General features: G+C 30.2%; 2 protein-coding genes and 1 long non-coding RNA gene across 3 annotated transcripts; 1 reads left to right on the top strand and 2 right to left on the bottom strand.

The window, feature by feature from the left end:
• Nucleotides 1–1,400: 1,400 nt before the first annotated feature.
• LOC114423862 (probable WRKY transcription factor 29) lies at nt 1,401–3,135 on the bottom strand. Its single transcript, XM_028390765.1, has 2 exons — nt 2,639–3,135; nt 1,401–2,200 (listed from the first exon to the last, which is right to left on the bottom strand). The coding sequence occupies exons 1-2, from the start codon at nt 2,989–2,991 to the stop codon at nt 1,675–1,677; spliced, it is 879 nt and encodes a 292-aa protein (XP_028246566.1). The 5' UTR covers nt 2,992–3,135; the 3' UTR covers nt 1,401–1,674.
• A 6,096-nt stretch (nt 3,136–9,231) lies between these two features.
• On the bottom strand, nt 9,232–13,336 carry LOC114421047 (PIN2/TERF1-interacting telomerase inhibitor 1-like). The gene is made up of 9 exons (XM_028386815.1): nt 13,174–13,336; nt 12,940–13,101; nt 12,746–12,852; nt 12,599–12,665; nt 11,764–11,857; nt 11,511–11,680; nt 10,321–10,545; nt 10,122–10,238; nt 9,232–9,580 (listed from the first exon to the last, which is right to left on the bottom strand). The coding sequence occupies exons 1-9, from the start codon at nt 13,249–13,251 to the stop codon at nt 9,515–9,517; spliced, it is 1,086 nt and encodes a 361-aa protein (XP_028242616.1). The 5' UTR covers nt 13,252–13,336; the 3' UTR covers nt 9,232–9,514.
• Nucleotides 13,337–16,295: 2,959 nt separating this feature from the next.
• LOC114423376 lies at nt 16,296–17,631 on the top strand. The gene is made up of 4 exons (XR_003668833.1): nt 16,296–16,414; nt 16,676–16,751; nt 16,910–16,992; nt 17,389–17,631. It is a non-coding gene; the product is annotated as an uncharacterized LOC114423376 (long non-coding RNA).
• Nucleotides 17,632–18,932: the final 1,301 nt, after the last annotated feature.

Genomic DNA, 18,932 nt, shown 5'->3' with positions numbered 1-18,932 from the left:
GACCTCCAATTGACGATCCAACCAATGAAAATGCAGGAGCACGTCTGCTGAACAATAAGTCCGATCCAATGCTAAATGAATATGCAATTAAAAAATCTATAGTCTGGTGGGTATTCAAACTTCATGGTGTCTTTTCCTCTTATCTTTTCACTCTTTGTTTGTTGTTGTCAATTTTTGTATAATGAGATTTTTTCCATTAAGTTAAGTGAGACATAATAAGTTTACATATTTGAGTTTTACTACACACAAAAAATCCAAAACTCAAAAAGAATATGATATAAAATATACGTAAATGGTAATATTACTCTTTTATAAGAATTATGCAATATTTTTTAAAGTTATTTTAAATATATTTCTTAACTTTTTATACATTTTTTTAAAGTGTTATATGAAAACATGTTTAATATTATTCCTTTCTCAATTTTATACATCATTTCATATTTCTATGCTGTAAAAATTACATAAAAGATCAATGACACAATTAACATCGAAAATTTTATGATAAATTATGAGAGAAAAAACCTCAAAATGATCGACTTCATAAAAAATCCAAAACCTTCAAGGCGGGAAACCCATTAGAAGGCAACACAGAATATACTAAGCAACATTACAAGGAAAAACAGAAACCCAACAACAAGCTTGAAGATGAATCAACTTCACAGGAGAACTAAAACCTTCATGGTCGAAAACCCACTAGAAGGCAACGCAAAATACACTAGGCAGCTGGCCTACAAGGTGAAACACAATTAGCCTCAAGATGGACCAATTTCATGAAGGTATTGAATTTAAAAGCCTTCATGATTAAAAACCCACTAAATGGCAACAACAAACAGCTTTGTAAAGATACTAAAACTTTTAAAGTTGAAAACACATCAAAAGGCAAAACAAATCCAAAGTAGAAATTCACAATACAAACCCTAAGGATGTATTTGATAGAGGAGAGAAAAAGAAAAAAAATATGACGAGTCTCACATATTTTAAATTCTATTTTAATTTAAATATTTTTTTTTTCTATTTTTATCTTCTCTATTTTTATTATTTTAACTAAACACGATCTAAGAGAAATCGACCACTTGATGTCAATAATCCACTTAGAGATGACACGCAGAAGATAATCATTGAGAACCTAAAAAAATGGTCATTATGACAATGTAAGTAATGACAACCTATAGACTTGCAAATAGTAATGGCATAAAGGTCTTAAACATCAATGGACAGTGAGGGCATTAAGGTCTTATACAGAAAGAAGAATCACTCATTATCACTCCCTAAGCAAACAAAAAAACGAAACAAAAATTGGTAGTCAATATATATTCAATTCTATTTCTTTGTACTGGGTTTGAAGAATGAAAGATTTACTAATTATACTAAACAATGGAGACAAAATAAAATAAGGAAAATCAACAAAAAAAGAAGAGAAGTGTTTGCTTGAAATTGCAATAACATCAAGGCTCGTATAGGTTTCACCATAGCATTGCAAATTACAGCGAGTTTAACCGCAATGTAAAAATCGTGATATAATCACAACTGCAATTCAAAATACCCAGGAAACTGATCGAAGGTTTAAATAGGGAGTTAGGGACTATAGGGAGGCCTGATCTACAATATTGTCCTAAAAAAGAAAAATTAAATCACAAATTTTCGCTATTCATATTTGTTTCATAAAGGAACAAATTAAGGGTGTGGAAAATCATCCGTGAAACCACCATCTAATGCAAAATGTTGGCACTCAAGCCCTATCAGTTTCTCAAGATCCGAGCTTGGAATCCAACCATCAACAAATTGAGCACTATCATCATCCAACCAGTCAGTAAAATCTTCCTCTTTCTTCAAGTTCATGCTTTGTTGCACTTCAATGGACTTTGAGGAACAATTAGTATTCTTTTGGTGACGATGAGTGGTTGGAGGAGGAACAAGGGAATTGTTCTTCCTTGTGGTTCCAGCAAGAGAGTTTCTTCGAGTTGGGTGTGGATGGCTGTGTTCAGCAGTGTAGGTTACCAGAAAAACCGCAGGATCTAAGTGGCTTCTTTCAACCTGTTTCCTTGCCAAACACCCTTTGGAACTGCTGCACCTATAATAGCTTCGAGGATATGGTGAACCCTTTATTGGTTTCTGTCCATATTTACGCCATGCCCATGCATCGTCAAGACCTTCTGCTGTTGTCACTTGCTTCACCACGCTCTTGTTCTGGCTCTTCTTGCTGCACACAACAACATGCACATCATTATTTACTTTGCACTACTGCACATACCCCTATGGAAAAAAAAAATATACATACAAGCTTATATAAGTAAGCACAATAGAAATATTTATTTTTATTTTATTTCTTTTTACTCTACTTAATGGACACTAAGAGTTTTAGTGCAGTTGTTGATAAACTCTCTCTTCTTTGATTTGTCCAAACTCTGAACTATTCATTCAAAAAATAATTGAACCAAAATTCTTAGATCTATCTGCAGGGTACCATAATAACTTTCAACAAAAAGTTCTATTTTGAATTTTTAAAATTATAATGAACTTCAAATATATTTTAAGTCAATTATCTATATCAAATTAAATAAAAAGTATGATATTTGCTCTACAAATAGTGTAAAACAAATGAAATTTCGTGTTTGATTGAATGGACAAAGTAACATACCTTTTTTTACATTTAGGTGCTGCGGGGACTTTCAATCCTTGCAGGGCTGCTACTTTCTGTTCTGATGCTTTGATAACTTGTTTAGGTTCCATGTTGATAGGTAGGGAAGTTGTAACGATGGTGTGCGGTGAAAGAGGGTGCAAAACTGGGTAGAAGGGTTTGTAAAGCTCTTCCAAATCATCGAGAACTCTCGTGGTTTCTGAGAATTCGGGAAAGCTATCAAGTAGCTCATCTTGTTCAGAGAAGAAATAAGAAAAATCAGCATTTGGGTCATCCATGGTGATGGCTTCACCGGTGCTTCCTCTTACAATAGCTTCCAAATCCCAATCTCTCAAGCACGCAAATTCATCCATCAACCAAGTTGCAACTAATTAAGTTATAATATATCAAGATATATCAAATTAACAATGAAAAAAGAACTTGAGAGGGGGTGTTGGACCGTGTGACTTCAAGATTGCAAAGAGAAGAGGGTTTTGAAGAAATGTCGACCGAAATGTTTGGCTATATATAATAGATGAAATGGTAACCAGTGGGTAGGGTTTTGAATATATGTTCTCTCTTTTTGCTTCAAAGTTCAAATTGGCAATAGTATTTCAATTGGGTTGACTAACTATAAAGTCAAAATGTGAGCAAGTGGGAGTGTAGAAGGGATATTTTTTTTCAGCAATTCGGTGCTGATCCAATTAATATATTAACCAACTTTTTCCTTTATTTGGGGTTATAGGCGAGTGTATATGTGCATGACAGTGAATAATAAGACAATTGAATCAGTCTTGCGGTTAAGTCAATTCAATATTTCAATACAAGTTGGTTGGAGGATCTCGTACGTAAGGGACCAATAATTTGGAGTTTATTATTATATTAACATAAACTAGTTACGTGTAGAGCCCTCACTTGGTTGCTTGGCCGTTTTTCTCTCAGGCTGAAAATAAAAATGTGGATCGATCAAAAAATTCAGTAATTGAAGTCCCAGTATGAATTGATTTAGCTAGGTATATTATTTATACAATATATATTTTTATAATATTTTATATAACACTTTCTGCACATTAATTTTTTTTTAAGACTTGTTCTCTTTTATCTGTTTATCCATTTTTTTATTGATTTTTTTTATTGAAAAACATATACTCTATATACAACTATTACGGATATGATCATGATACGTCATGCATGCATGTGAGTTTAGTAAGAAATTTAGAATTTTCTTTAAAATGACTTGCTTTTTATCTGATTATTACGTTTCAGTTTGAGGAGCTTAATTTTCTGATTTTAGACGCAGTCAGCTGAAGTGTGCTTATAATTAGTTACATACCGCACACGTTTCTAGCTCTTTGTCATAGGGTTATAACTGTAATAGTCCCAACCCTTGCCTAGATTTGAGACCACACTCTCCTTTTTGGGCACGATACGTTACCATATAGTACTATAAACCCTAGCTAGGATTCTAGGAAAACCGAACGTCATCACTTCTTTCTTCATTGTACTCTTTAAAGATGTTCCACTCATTTATCACAATTCACAATATAATAAACATATGAATTTAACTATTTAGCAAAGAGCTATATCAATTTTATATTTTTTACAATATTTTTTCTAATTCATTTTTCTCTCTTCATTACTTTAGTACAACCCATTTTACACTCTTCTTTCTTTTCTTATCTCTCTTTAGCGCAGATTGAACCAAAAATTAAAATAAATAAACTCTAATATATACTAAAAAATATTTTATATACTAATTAAGGTTAAAAAAAAGGTATGCATTGAATTTACTTCCCTTAATATAACTTACATATGTAGGAGTGCAGCTCTACATAAACGATATAATACATCATTCAAACAGTATGAGCATCGATATATTAATTTCCTTTATCAACACAACTATTAGTCATAGTCAATATGCATGTATCATACTTTTAGTAAAGATAAGTTTTATTAATTAGATAAAGAACATACAATAAAGACAAATCTAATACATAATATAGTTAGTTCATTTTTTGTAGTAATACATAATAGAATTAGTAAGTTATTAGATTATATTAATTTTCAAGATAAAGATTAATTGTATATAACTTTTACAAGAATTGTTTTGGCCCTTACCTCCCTTCTATCGGTCTCATCTTTCTCTTAGTTGTAGATATGATCGTATAAAAGTACAGTTTCTCTTTAAGTAAGTTGTCCAAAACAACCTTGCCAATTAATTGGCTGCTAAATCCATTTCCTTTCAACAGTGAATATATAACATGTATATATATGGCCAAGTTAGGATGTGGATATCTGTTCTTAAATAAAAAAAGATAAATGAAATTAAGTAAATTGTTGCAACTTGCAAGGATCCCCCACTTCGATGCAGTAATATTTGGGGGATGTATGGACATGGTTTTCAATAGTGTTAAATTAACAAGGACAAAAGTAGAGCAAAGAAAAAACAAAAACCTTTAAAAGCTGAAATATTGTTTGTTTCGTAAAACGCAGGGAAAGTGCTACATGCAAATGTAGACTTTTTATTACTACCAATGTGGTCCGTGTCGTATAGTTCGGAACCATCAAATATTACATTGTCATCATATAGCCCAATTTGATGAATTTACCGGTTGTGCTTGTTCCCAAGATTGAAAGTTACGGGAGTTGCTCCTCGCGTGTTCCTATGAAAAAATTCAAATAAAAGAGAGTTAATAAACAGAGTTTAATTTATGTATAAACTAATTTTAATTTATAAAAAAATTATTTTTTTTCATTTTTTTATTTCTATATACCTATCGAAAAAGCTTATCTAAAAATAAATCTATATAACTAATAATAATAGTGTTTTAATTTGGATACTTCCTAGAGTCAATTTTAACCTTCAAAATCATGGTGCAAAATTAAAAAGGTTGAAGCAATTATTTATTGTTTTGGCTTCAAATTCATTTTAGAATTGATTTTGATAAAATTGAAAGTTAATCTAAACAGACACTAACTGTTTCTCAGAAATACAGTGGATTTTGTTATACGGTTTCTGCTGTGTCCCATTGATTCAATGTACATAAGTTGCATTATTCTGAGTGATACAAAAAGTACGTTCGTACATATAAAAAAAATATTTATTAAAAGAAATTAGTTTCGTAAATGAATCATGGTATTTCAAAGGATTGATTATTGATTTCTGACTAAAAAAAATATCCGAGTTCAACATTAACCACTTGAATTGCTTATTTTAGCTTTACTCACTTTTCATAGTAAAATTAGTAATCTCAATATATTTTATAAAAAAATATAAATATGTTAATATTAATTTTCTCATCAATAATTGAGATTATTTACTTTATTTTTACTTACCAGAGGGGTCGATCATATATACTCATACTAAAATTAATAATAGTACTGAATATATTAAATGGTACATTAAGATTAAGATTAAACCAACTTTCTTGAGGCCATAACCTAAACATACTATGCTTATTTATAATGAATTCAAACACGACTTTTCTAATTCCAAACTCATCGAATCTTAGTTTGTAATATATATTAGTGTTCAACTTGCTTAACCCCTATTGTTTGTTATAGTGGTTAGACACGTGTACATGTTATGTAGTAGCGGATCTAGATTTTTAGTGAGGAAAAAAATATTTATAATTATTTTACAAATGAAAAAGAGCTTAATGATTATGCGGTAAGTGAAAAACTATTTTATACTACTATCAAACTTGTGATTATATGACTGTAAATTATTTTACTCTGTTAGTCATAATCTTTTTTCTTAAAATGAACTGTCAGAAACTTTTACAAATTACATAATATCATAACAAAAAAATATAAAATACTTAAACTTTATGAATAACAACTATTCTCTGCTTACTTTTATATTTTGAAAATGTCCTACAATTTTCATTGTTTACACTAAAAAATATCCCTCTCTAAGTATGAAATGGAAATATTAAAAAAATAAAAGATAAAATAATAAAATTAGTATCAATTTTTTTTTTATATTCATTTTAAAAACTATTTTATGGGGACAAAAAAACGTTTTATTAGAAATACAAATAAATAAATAAAATCTTGTGTGAGCATTGTTCCAACACCCTAACAAGTGGATCCGCGTGTTGTTACGTAGATAGCCTATTTAGCAAAAAAAAAATAAAATGTTCAATTCTTATTATGTGAAAAAAAATTGAACTAATGAATGGAATCCATGCAATTTAAATAGATATAAAGGAAACTGTTTTTATAGATTCACAATAAAAAAATAATATACTTAAAAAAACATAATTTTGTGGATTCTTTTTTTATCTAAGGTATAGTGAATTAATATTAATGTCATGTCTTTATTTATGTTATGTTATGTATCTATCTATATAGATAGATATAAATATAATTTATCATATAAATATGATAAATAGAAGATAAATTTGGATTAATGAATTTTTATTTGCGGATATATATACTGAAACGGAACAATCCATGTCCCGATTATAATTAATCTCTAATTCATGAGGCTGAAAAATATCCGCTAAAAAAAGACTAACAAACTTGCGTGCGGTCCTTCAAGGCTTGAACAGTTGGCATACTTTAACAATATTATGTTTATTTCTAATGAATTAAAACACGACTTTTTAACTCCACACTTAAATGACTTAATGAATCTTATTCTATAATAAATACACACAGTTTATATGATAATATAAAAATAATACTTATTTTTTGTGAAATATAAACTACAAAATTTTATTTGAATTAATATCGTTAAAAGAATATATATATATATATATATATATATATATATATATATATATATATATATATATATATATGTGTGTGTGTGTGTGTGTGTGTGTGTGTGTGTGTGTGTGTGTGTGTGTGTGTGTGATATTTTAAATTGGTAATACGAATACTAAGTAGTTTTTAATATTTATTAGCTAGTGGTTGTATAGTGTAAATTATAATTTTAAATTTAAGTGAGAAATTTTTAGTATTGTGATAAATGAGAACATTTGATTATAACTATCTAGATTAAAATTGATGGTTCAAATTATGTATTTAATTCACATGAGATTTGTAATTAAGAACTCTTACTCTTCTTATTTCTCAAAATAACCAATATGGATAAGACAATTGATATTAAATATCAAACTTCAAAAAAGGACATATTAATAACCTTTTACCAATTAGTAAAAAAAAAAATTACCAAAATAAACTTTATTAATTTAATAGTTAACTTTAAAGGAATTATTATTATTATTATTATTATTATTTGGGTTATAAAGGGTAAATAAAAGAAAGAAACAGAAAAGAAAATGTATTATAAAATAAAACCTACATAATTTCATATTAATTTAAATATTAATTAATACTGCACTATACTAGTTTATTTTAATACAAATATACTAATTGAAATATAAATTAATATATAATTCGAGTTTGTATCTATAAATTTCTCAATTAACTAAAATTATATATATATATATATATATATATATATACATATATATAATTATCAAAATAATATCAAATAATTCAAAAATTAAATCGATAAAATTTACTTTTTATAAAATGTTTTCAAATCTATCATTTTATAACACTTAACACAAATATCAATTTATACTATTTCGTACACACACTAAACACATGGAAACACTATTCTTTTTTCGACGCATATAAAATACATGGTTAAGTACTCTTCCAATTCATGTAATGTAAAGTGGTTTGAAGGGTTTTGAAGCTAGGTTAATGATAGGTCAAATTCGAATGTATGACATGCCCACGCCACGTGATATCAATCATTACACATTTACACTACAAATATATATATTAAAATTCGATTTTGTATCTAACTCACATTTACACATAGTTTAACTAACAAATCTCAACTAAGCTGATCCCCTAATTACATTTTATAACATTGCCTGAATGCAAGTGATGCTTAACCGGAATTTTTTTTTCTAAATTAAAATCAGCGTACTAACAATTAATATACTACTTCAAACACACTTTGTTATTATTAGTTACACATCTTTGAAAGTAAATTTTCACTCTTCCTACTATTTCAGTTATATTTTTAATATTCTTTTTCTTGTTAAGAGGTATATTTCACACAATAAGCAACTATTATAAAATTTCTCACTCTTGCATTCCCTTCTCCCAACTAGTTAATTATGATTTGCACCACTTGTTAAAAGTCATAATTTTAAAATGCTCAATTTTAGAATAAACGGAGAAAATAATTTAAAAAAAAACTATTTATTTTCAATCATAAACATTAAAATTTTACTTAAAATTAAAGGCTATTTTACTTGGAATTTTAATCAAAATTTACAAAACCCCAATACGGTTTTCCTTGATTCGACAGCTTTATCTATCGAGAAAATGTGACACAAAACACTCCCAACTCACTTGAATTGATCGTGCCTTCCTCATAACCACCAAACATTACTCGTGATAATACTCTATCAAACTTTGTCATCACTCAACAAGCTTTCTAGTACATTCCATGGTAAGTTTGGTTAATTGAAGGGCAGAGAAGAAATCAGATAAGAAAAAAAAAGCATTTTTATGTATGATTTCTGATCTACAAAAGGAAATTTCATCAAGCTTTTCTTGATAGAAAAGAAATTTTAAAGTGCCACGAGAAAAGGAACCCTGTTGACATTTCCATGTCCATTCATTATTTTCTATACGAGTAAACAGATAATTTCAATATTCAATCCAGGATACACATGCACTTTTAAAATTTAAACTTAAAAGAAAAAATTATTAAATTTCATAAAATGCTATTTAATACTACAACATACGTTGATAAAGCTAACCAATGCAAATTTACCTTAGACTAAATTCCAAACTGCCCCCTTTCTCTCCTAAAATATAATGAATTAGAAGAGGCCAAGAAAAAGAAGTATCAAAATTTCAGCTTCTCTTTGATGCCAATCGCACTCTTTTCCCTTCGATATAAAACTTCCTACTACCTGTCAGCTGCAATCAAAGAACAAAAACCAATCATGTAACAACATAGGAGTGGATCCCATATCCCAAATATTGCCATAGCATGGAATGTCAAGCATAATATCGAATAAATGCACCAGCTCTATTAGGAGTGGATCCCAAATATACACATAGTTGAGTACAAAAAATATTTCAGGCATCAGATATTTCTATCAAGAAAAAAGGTTAGGCTATTGTTGAGAATTTACCATAATTCTCCACAACCCCACATAAGTCCATCCACAAATTTTAGCCAGATAATTTTGACAATAATATAAGAGGACATAAAAGAATATAATTTAGCCTTTCTGAATTTTTTTTTTGTTCATGTTTGATGAACATTAATCTGTGAATCAATCAAATTTCGGTTATTCACATAGTTTAAGACTTATCAAAGTGATAACAACAATAATCCTTGACACCTTGCGGAATGATAATTTTATACACATATTTGGAGCATTTGTCAATAACATTACATCTCTTGATTCAAAGTGAATTGTCTAACTATGATATATGATTAAGGTAACCATACCTTTTGCTTCAAGTAAGCAACAGACTCTCTTCTTGAAGAAAAATCAGACAAAATTGAAGATGAATGTTCATCAATAAGAACTTTGAGCTGTTTCAGTTTCAATGATTCTCCAGGCACCTGTAATTAGGCAAAAAGTAATCAGTCAAGAATTTCCCAATAAGGGGAAAAAAATACTAGCAAAACAAGAAATAAGTCTCACCTGTTGTAAAATCTGTTTGCACAACTTTTTCAGCTTCACTTTGCCTTCAACAATCTTTTCTACTTTAATTAAGTCATCATTTGCTGCTTGTTCCAGGGAATCGTTATCAGCAGAATCTTCATCACTATCATCAAAGGATTTCTTTTTACCCTGAAAATAGCAGCCAGCTACTTTCTTGGGTCTGTCCTTGATGCCTAGTCCTTGCTTCCCCGTTGTGGATTTCTCCTGTCATAACAATTACTATATAATTAATTATTACATCCTTCAGGTTTGGCTATGAAATTATTACCACAATGTAGCACTAGAGTTAAGATATCAGTTGAGCACTAAGAAGCACAGATTCGGACATGGTATTGGACACAACATGGACACAGACACGGGTGTACATTTATATATGTAAAATATGATCAATATCAACATGACAAATTTAAATATGATCAAACATGAAAATAAAATTTATATATTCATATGATAATAAATCTAAGAAAAATTATGTCTTCATAATCATTTAAATAAAAAATATTATCATTCTTGCAATTTTTTATTTATTGGTAGTGCGGGTGTAAATAACACAAGCAATCCAGTCTTTCTATTTCTAGGCAGGGCAGCCCAACAGAAAGCAAGAGAAATCAAAACGCAACATTTTTACTGCTGCTGCTTTTCTGTTTGTCCAGTAAGTGCAGTCCTAAGACGCAACACTACTAAGCCATGGAAGCAGCGATGACGATGAAGGTGGTGGCACTCATTAGCAGCAGCAAAGACAGTTGTTAAGCCATGATGAAGGCTATTCACTATGGCCACGAGGTTTCTTCTTCATTTTCTATTTACCCGGTCTACGCACAGCGACGGAGGTCTGAGCGCAGTGACGGCATGCTTTGCGTGCGGCAGCGACGAGCTCTGCACGTGTTCGCACCCAGATGGATCCAATTGCGCATGTCCAACAGCCCAACCGTGTCCGGCAAAACTTAAATGCACCCGACACCACGTTGAATGTGAGTCATGTCCGAATAAGTATCTGGTGCGATTCCGACGCGGGACACGCCCCTGCGCAGCCGCCGCCATGCTTCTTAGGTTGAGCATCACCATATCCTTCTTAGTATTGAGCATTATAGATGATTATAACACTCTTACTATTTGACAAAATGAAATATACAACAGGTAACAAGTTCACTAGGGAAGAGGTCACATACCTGGACTAGATTATAAAGGTTTTCTTGATCCTCTTCGAAAAATGCAGTCCTCTCTGCCTTACCAGAAATCATGGACTTTTTCTTCTTTGATTCTGCTCCAAGAAATCCACCAGAGACAAAACCATACTTGTAGCCCCACCAATCTGGAGGTATAGCAGGATATTTGCTTCCTGTACCAATGCAGTAACCATATATCATGTGATGTCAATCAACATAAATGTCATAAAAACATCATTTTAGTTCAAGTGTATACCTTCATCTTCAAATTTTTGAATTTCAGATGTCTTTAACATGTCCAGTTCACCATCAGAATTATCAGTACTCCCAGATACGTCACCCTTTTTAACCTATCACCAAAATCATAGAAGTAAACAACCAATGACAACCTTGTATCAAATAAAACTGAAATACACATTTAAGAAGCTTTATTATCAAAAATGCTAACACCATTAGCTTAATACTTAAATTTTAGTTAATATTAAAGTAACAAGCCTTTTCAAAAAGAAAGAAAAAAAGAAGTGCAAGGGGCATCTGATCTTAAAGCATCCATTCATGTAATGAAATTTGAGAAGATTGCAATCTACGGTCAGTCTCTGTCTAAATTAAGTTTAATGGAACTAAAGTTGGGCTTCCTCTGTGATATCAGAGAATGTTACAAGCCAGAAACAATCTTTAACAGTACTAGTTGTTCTTGGTTCATTGAATCAAATGCAGAAGCAAATTTATTGACAGAATCCAGTAACTAAAATAACAAAAAGGTAGAATGCACAAATTAGCATGGTTTGGTAAGTCCAATAATCCGACAGCCAATATCAGAACCCAATTCCATTTCCAACAATTATTGACATAGTTATTCATTCAATTTTAGCAAATGGAGTTGTGCCATGCACCTTATTGCAATTGTAAATAAAAGCCATTTCATTTTTCAACTGTAATAGCCACTAGATAAAGAAACCCTAAATCACTACATCACATAGTGACCACAAGGCAAGTCAGCATCACCATATTTTCAAAATAATAGACTAATAAGAAAAATATTGAGGTTCTTAAGATGTTTAGTGAATGGTATATCCCAGGTTAGAACTTACAAGAATTCCTTCCAGATCCTTCAAGGAATATTGCGAGACAAGCTTCCCCCTCTCTCTTCTCGCGTATCTGAAAGCAAAGCAAAGCAAAATTCAGCACAGTTAAAACAATATATAGTGGACAACACCAAATATAGGAGATATACAGACCTTCCTTGTGGTCTTGTAGTTTTGGGGACAGAATCCTCCTCATTATCAACAGGAACACTAGCCTTGGTTTCCACTTTTTCCTCTATGTCATGGGATTGCGGTGCTTGCTACTCGTCACATCGAAAGAAAGATCTCAGGCAAAGAATGAAGGAGAAAAACAAAAAACAAGAAAGAGAGAGGAGGAAGAAACATACAACTTTCAATCTCTTAAGAATATTATCAAACTGAGTGGTGTCGAAGGCCCAGTTGTTTGGCTTCTCAAGGCCAATACCAATAGTGTCCTGTTTGTTTTTAACTCGAACGTGTCCTTTGATCCCCTGCTTCTCTTTTCCAAGACCTTCTCCTTCTTCCCACCCCTAATGACATGCATAATTTAAATGAATAAATCTAGTTCAAAACAAAAATTAGCTGAAGGAGAGAGGGTGCACCATTTGCTTCATCAGGCGAAAAGCAGCGGATTGCCTCGCGACACCGACGTAACAGAGAGGGGATTCAGGCGCCGCCATGGCTCCGCCTACCTAACACCGCCGCGGCTGATGCTTTCTTTCACTTCTTCTCTTTCGGGTGCTTTACAAACCCCTACCAAGGCTTTCATTTTTATTTTTATTAGGGGTTAGGTTTCACTCGATTGGTTCATGGGTCTATGGACTTGCCTAGGGCCCATATCACTCTGGAGTCTGGGCTAGGTTCACTCATGCTTGTTCAAATTAAAGGTTATTGTTCAATATACCTCCTTAAATCTTTAACCATACCCCCTTCTCAACCGACCTTGTAACTTGGAAGGAAAAGAAGGTGATATGATAACTGTTTACATATAGACTCAAAGGATTACTTGCAAGCAGTATCAAAAGTTCTAAACCAAACCAAAACTCTTGGATGGAACCTTCAGGCTCACCCTCAACATGTCTTTAATATCCTATAACTTTGTCTTCATATTTTATTTTTACTGCTAAAAATTATTTGGTGAAACATATAGATAGAAGATAATGTTGTGTAAGTATCAGCATTCATGAATTAACACTTTCAAAAAAAAAAAAATCCGTGGAACACAATTAAGCGTCACATATACCTAAATATATACACAAGCAAAAGTGTTAGGGTTTGCATAATCTCCCTGATGACAACAAGGTCATCTAATCAAGCTTCTTTGAATCCAGAGAGTTTACGTAATAAATAACTCATTCGATTTTTTTTTTTGTGTAAGATTTCATTGAAGCAACAACAACTACACATTATAAGTGAGGTTAGTTTATGATCGTTGAAGGAGACGTGATCTTTAACCGAGGACCAAAATTAATATCTTTTTTATATTTCCTTATTCAACTTTTGCTTCAAATATAGATGTCCCACCATGTAATAATGTTTTTTCTTTTCATATGAGGGCATTAAATTTTGTCGCGTAATATAAGGATGAAAATGGCTGGACAAAGTAAAACCTATTCGAAGTATATAAATATTCTTATAAATTAAATATTTCATACATACCTATATTCTTCTTTTATCTCTTTCTTTCTCTTTTATCATATTTATACTTGTCTATCTTCTCACTTTAGCACTCAAGTGCTAATGGGTTATTTTCTTTTGAAGTATACCATGTGTGCTGTATCAAATCCTCCGGTAAAAAGAATTCGCACTATAATAAAGATAATATATAGGTGACAAATTTCTGGCCTGTGACATTGAATGATATACAAGTGAAATCGCTGGTATCTATAACAAAGGAATATCTCCTGTGTACACATTTACTTAAATGTTCTTATCCTTAATAATATTATACATACATCAATTATTCCTCATTTTTGTCTCTTTTTTTTTTGGAAATTTAGCCTTCAACTTCCAAAGAAACTGCACATTGCATGCAACTTACAATTTGTTGAAACGATGCTTGAAAATTGAATAATTACACACTTTTCATCTTCTGATATTTGGTAACTGCACACTCCCTCATTTTTTTGTTATTTGATAACCGCATCCTCCTATTTCTCGTTCTAGCTTTTTAATTCCTTGTCTTTCATTTTTCTTCCAACTCAGTGCAACATATATATCACAATAAAACATTCACGGTCTTAGGTATATCTTTCCTTTCATTCATTCCCACTCTATTTCTACATTTATCTAGGCTCAATCTTTTTGGTTGAAACTATTTTCTCTCTCTACATTTCAAGAACTGGAACTAATCGGATATTTCACCATTATAGATTGTTTTATTTTTAAATTTAAAATGCAAGCTACAATGTTAAAGACTATGATATTGTTATTGTTGTTTTGCATTTTTTGCCCTCCGATACAGGTGGTTGTAAGTTGTAACCATCGTAAACGCGCCTCCCTTCTCTGCACGAACACAAAACATCTATCTTTTGTGTTTTGAGTCTACTGCATTTCTAAGAAGCTGCTCGTTGAGGTTAATCAATTTTTCTTTTATTTTCTTAAATATTTATTCTTCTTCATGTCCTTTTTGTTTGAATACTTCTCTTTAAATTATACTATGTTCCTTCAGTTCATTTGTAATTGAGATGAGTCTTTCATAATATATGTTTTTTTTTTCTTTTATTTCTGCACCACCCCCTCTATTTTGCTTCATCTCAAAGTTTATTAGATTTTGGCATAAGTTTGATTTTAAAGAAATTTATTTATTTTTCATGTCTCTCCATCTTATTCTTCCTATCAGTCCACTACAATACTCTCTTATATATTGTCAACATTCTTTTTATTTATCATTTAAGAAATTTTTCTTTCTTTATCAGGTGATAAAAATACTATGAAAAATTTAAATACTCAAGAAAACAACAATAAAAAAAAAGATAGAGACAAAATACAAGAAATAAAAGATAAAAAATACCATCAAATAAAGACAAATTAAATAAATTATTTAAAAGACAGTCAAATTATAAAGAAAATAGAAACAACACAATTAACATGACAAATAATAAACATACAATGAGATTGTTATCTATTCGACAATTGGTCCGGTCAACAAATTATCAACAATATGAAACAAGTATCTTCATCTTTAAAATATAAATTTTATATTTTTTTTTACTTTCGGGTCATAGTATTTTATTTCTTTAATTCAAATAATAATGAATTTTTTTTATTGAATTGTTAAATAGTATTATTTGATTGATTTATGTTTAAATTTAAATAGTTAATTATAATTTTAGTGGATACAATTTTGTTGTATCTTTACATAGTTTAATATTATAATGTTTTTTATTGTAAGTTAAAAATAATCTTATCACTAGAATGAACATAATAGATGCAACAATGCAAAATAAAACGGAATAAACTAATTTACGCTTAATTTAAAATATTAAATTATATTTATATAGGATATACTATTTTGTTGCATTTCTAGATCATTCCATCTTATATTTTTTCTAATTAAAAGTTGAAAACAATTAAATCTATAACATTATATAAAAAAGAATATCCTTTTTGGTGTCCACTTTTATTTGTTGATTTTGCGCCTAAATTTATTAAAAAAAATGTCATCTAATATCCTTCCCCTCAACTGTTGATTGATGTGTAACTGCATTTCGTGAAACTGATATCTTCTTATCTTATTTGCACATTATTTTCACTATTCTCAAACTTTCTCTCTGGCCGAGTGACCGTCAAGCAAGGGATTTCTTCTAACACCACACTACAACAATGCCCTATCAATCTCAAGTATGATTTTCCCCTTTCTTCCTTCTTCCATTACACTCTATACACCTTTCTATGTCTGCATTCTGCATTCTTGAAACCCCGTCTCTCATTGTAAAATTATTTTAACTTTTTCTTTTAAAATGGATCAGATTCTCTTTATTTATCTTTTGTTACATATGAGAAAAAAGCAAAAGAAAACAGAAAAACTCAGAACTACAAACACATAAAAACAGTGTCTGCATCTGCTATAATTAACTACCCTTATCTCTTATTTTGTTGCAGTGTTGCTATATCAGCCGTTAACCAAGTTCACCTCTTTGTAGAGGAAGAAGATTCGTTAGCTACTCCAACTTTTGAGGTTAGTTATCTTTAATTTTTAATCCTCAATGTTGGGAAAATGCTTATTACCTAATAATACGAGCATGGAAGGAATGCATTGTTATGGTTTGTTTTTAATCCCGTGCCTACTTATGAAAGAAATGTTTTTAACACTCCTCTACTTTGTGTGGTATCAAGATTCTAAACAGGTTGTCGTAACCATCAAAAATGCACTTCTTGACTTCCCTTCCCAGCTCATCAAAACCGTTTCAAAATTTGAGGTTAGTTTCTATTTTTTTTTTTGCTTTCCTAAATGTTTCTTCTTCTGTTTTATTTTTTTACCAAATGCGTCTGTTTAAATTATATGCTTCTTCTGCCTCTTCCGATTCATTTACAGGTTGTTTTTCTTTCTGAATATTTTAGTTAATTGACAGGAGTCTTCAATATTAATTTTTTTATTTACTTCTGCACCAGCACTTTTATTCTGCTTCACCATCATCACTCTTCTTATTTATTTCTTTCCTATTTCCCCCCCCCCCCCCCCCCCCCCCCAGATTTCAACTATTACTTATCTCTGCATGGTATCTCTAACTCTTATCATGTCTTAAATTAAATTAAATTAAATGTGTTTTCTTTTTCTAAAAAGGCATTAACTAAGTTTACGTGTTTACTTGCAGATGATGAGGCTCATGCATTTGCTTTTGTTCTTGGTTTCTTTCTACTCTTTCCGTCTTAAAAGAACCTCGGCAAAAACACCAGGACATTAAAAAAATGATTACTTGATTCAGATGGCTTCATTACCGGATGTTATATTATTGTTGCAATGTTGAACTCAGTAGTAGCTTGGTAGGAGTCTGAAATTTGGCGTTGCTAATGTGAGAACTAATCTATTATTTTATTTTGTTTTTACACATAACGTAAGTGCCATGGAAAAAATATATTAAGATTCACTAGATCTGATATTAAGATTCATAATTTATTCATGTTATCATGTTTTCTATATATGTCTTATTGTCTACTAATATTTCGTAACATTAATATGCACTATCAGCTTTTCCAACTCAAAAGTTACCATCAAAACAAAATAAACTTAATTAGGATTTTTTTTAAAAGGAGAAACTTAGGATTCAACACTGTGAAACTCTACTTACAATTAATCTGCAATCTTCTTTTTAGGTATCTTTCCCCCATATTTTTATCTTTATTTTCTCTTTATTTTTGTACTATAAATCAATCATATATGGAGTGTGCATGAGTTTGTTAAATTTAAAACTAAATCCTTCTTTTATTTCCTTTGCGCTGGATGCTTTCTGGAACCTGAAGATTTTATTTATTATTATTTTTTAACTCCCTTTTAACACTTTTTTTGTCATTCATTCATATAATATAATAAAAAGGTATATTTAAGAAACATAGCATAATTATTTAATATAGAAGTTTAATTCATACAACTGTATAAATTCTAATAAACAATAAAAGATGGATATGCAAGATGTTACTAAATTAGTTAGATCAAATATTTAACTAATACTTTTTTTAGAAGAATATTTAATTAATATTTTATGGAGTAAATATTTGATTAAATTAATTAGGTGAATATTTAAATATTTAGATAAAATAGAAACTGATACTAAGGCAAGCATGATTTATTGGAATCTTTTTAATTCAATTTGAAACTAAAAATGGGATAAATAAAAATTATAGATTTCTATTAGGTGCACTAACATCAATCGTTAGATTAAACTCTCACGTGATCTTATATGTAAATTGTTAGGTATTGTGTCAATACATATCTAGTGCACTACATTGTAACAATTCACATTATCATGCTTTGGTGTGTATATTAATTTTTTAGTTAGTGTCCACATTTTTTTATACATATAAGACGTTAGTTTTTATATATAGTAATAATTTATCTTCTTATACATTGTTTTCTATATTAATTTAACGACAAAATAAAATATACATTAAGAGTTTCATAATAAGATAAATTATAAAAGTATATCAATTTTAGCATTTAAATTAAAACGGGATAGCAAAATAAAAATATAGACATATAAGCACCGACTGTCGCGTCTGTGTTTTCATTAATTTATATAATGGTTATTGAATTGTAATTGTGAAATGACAGTCCACGTCTCTTTTTTCGTTAGTTTATATAGTTGTTATTGGACTACTGTAATTATGAAATGAAGTCTCACATATTTTCATAAAAATGAAT

Source organism: Glycine soja, chromosome 8 (assembly GCF_004193775.1).
Source record: "Glycine soja cultivar W05 chromosome 8, ASM419377v2, whole genome shotgun sequence".
Lineage (NCBI taxonomy): Eukaryota > Viridiplantae > Streptophyta > Magnoliopsida > Fabales > Fabaceae > Glycine > Glycine soja.
Note: the sequence above shows the minus strand (reverse complement) of the source record. Positions and strands in the feature narration are given on the sequence as shown.

What these genes read in the sequence shown, in the direction of transcription:
- LOC114421047 (XM_028386815.1), bottom strand. Translation starts at nt 13,251, where the DNA reads ATGGCGGCGCCTGAATCCCCTCTCTGTTACGTCGGTGTCGCGAGGCAA. An exon ending in ACTACAAGACCACAAGGAAG is followed by an intron (nt 12,666 to 12,745) that starts GTCTGTATATCT and finishes CTTTGCTTTCAG; the next exon opens with ATACGCGAGAAGAGAGAGGG. An exon ending in AGGATCTGGAAGGAATTCTT is followed by an intron (nt 11,858 to 12,598) that starts GTAAGTTCTAAC and finishes TTTTGGTGATAG; the next exon opens with GTTAAAAAGGGTGACGTATC.
- LOC114423862 (XM_028390765.1), bottom strand. Translation starts at nt 2,991, where the DNA reads ATGGATGAATTTGCGTGCTTGAGAGATTGGGATTTGGAAGCTATTGTA. An exon ending in GCACCTAAATGTAAAAAAAG is followed by an intron (nt 2,201 to 2,638) that starts GTATGTTACTTT and finishes TGTTGTGTGCAG; the next exon opens with CAAGAAGAGCCAGAACAAGA.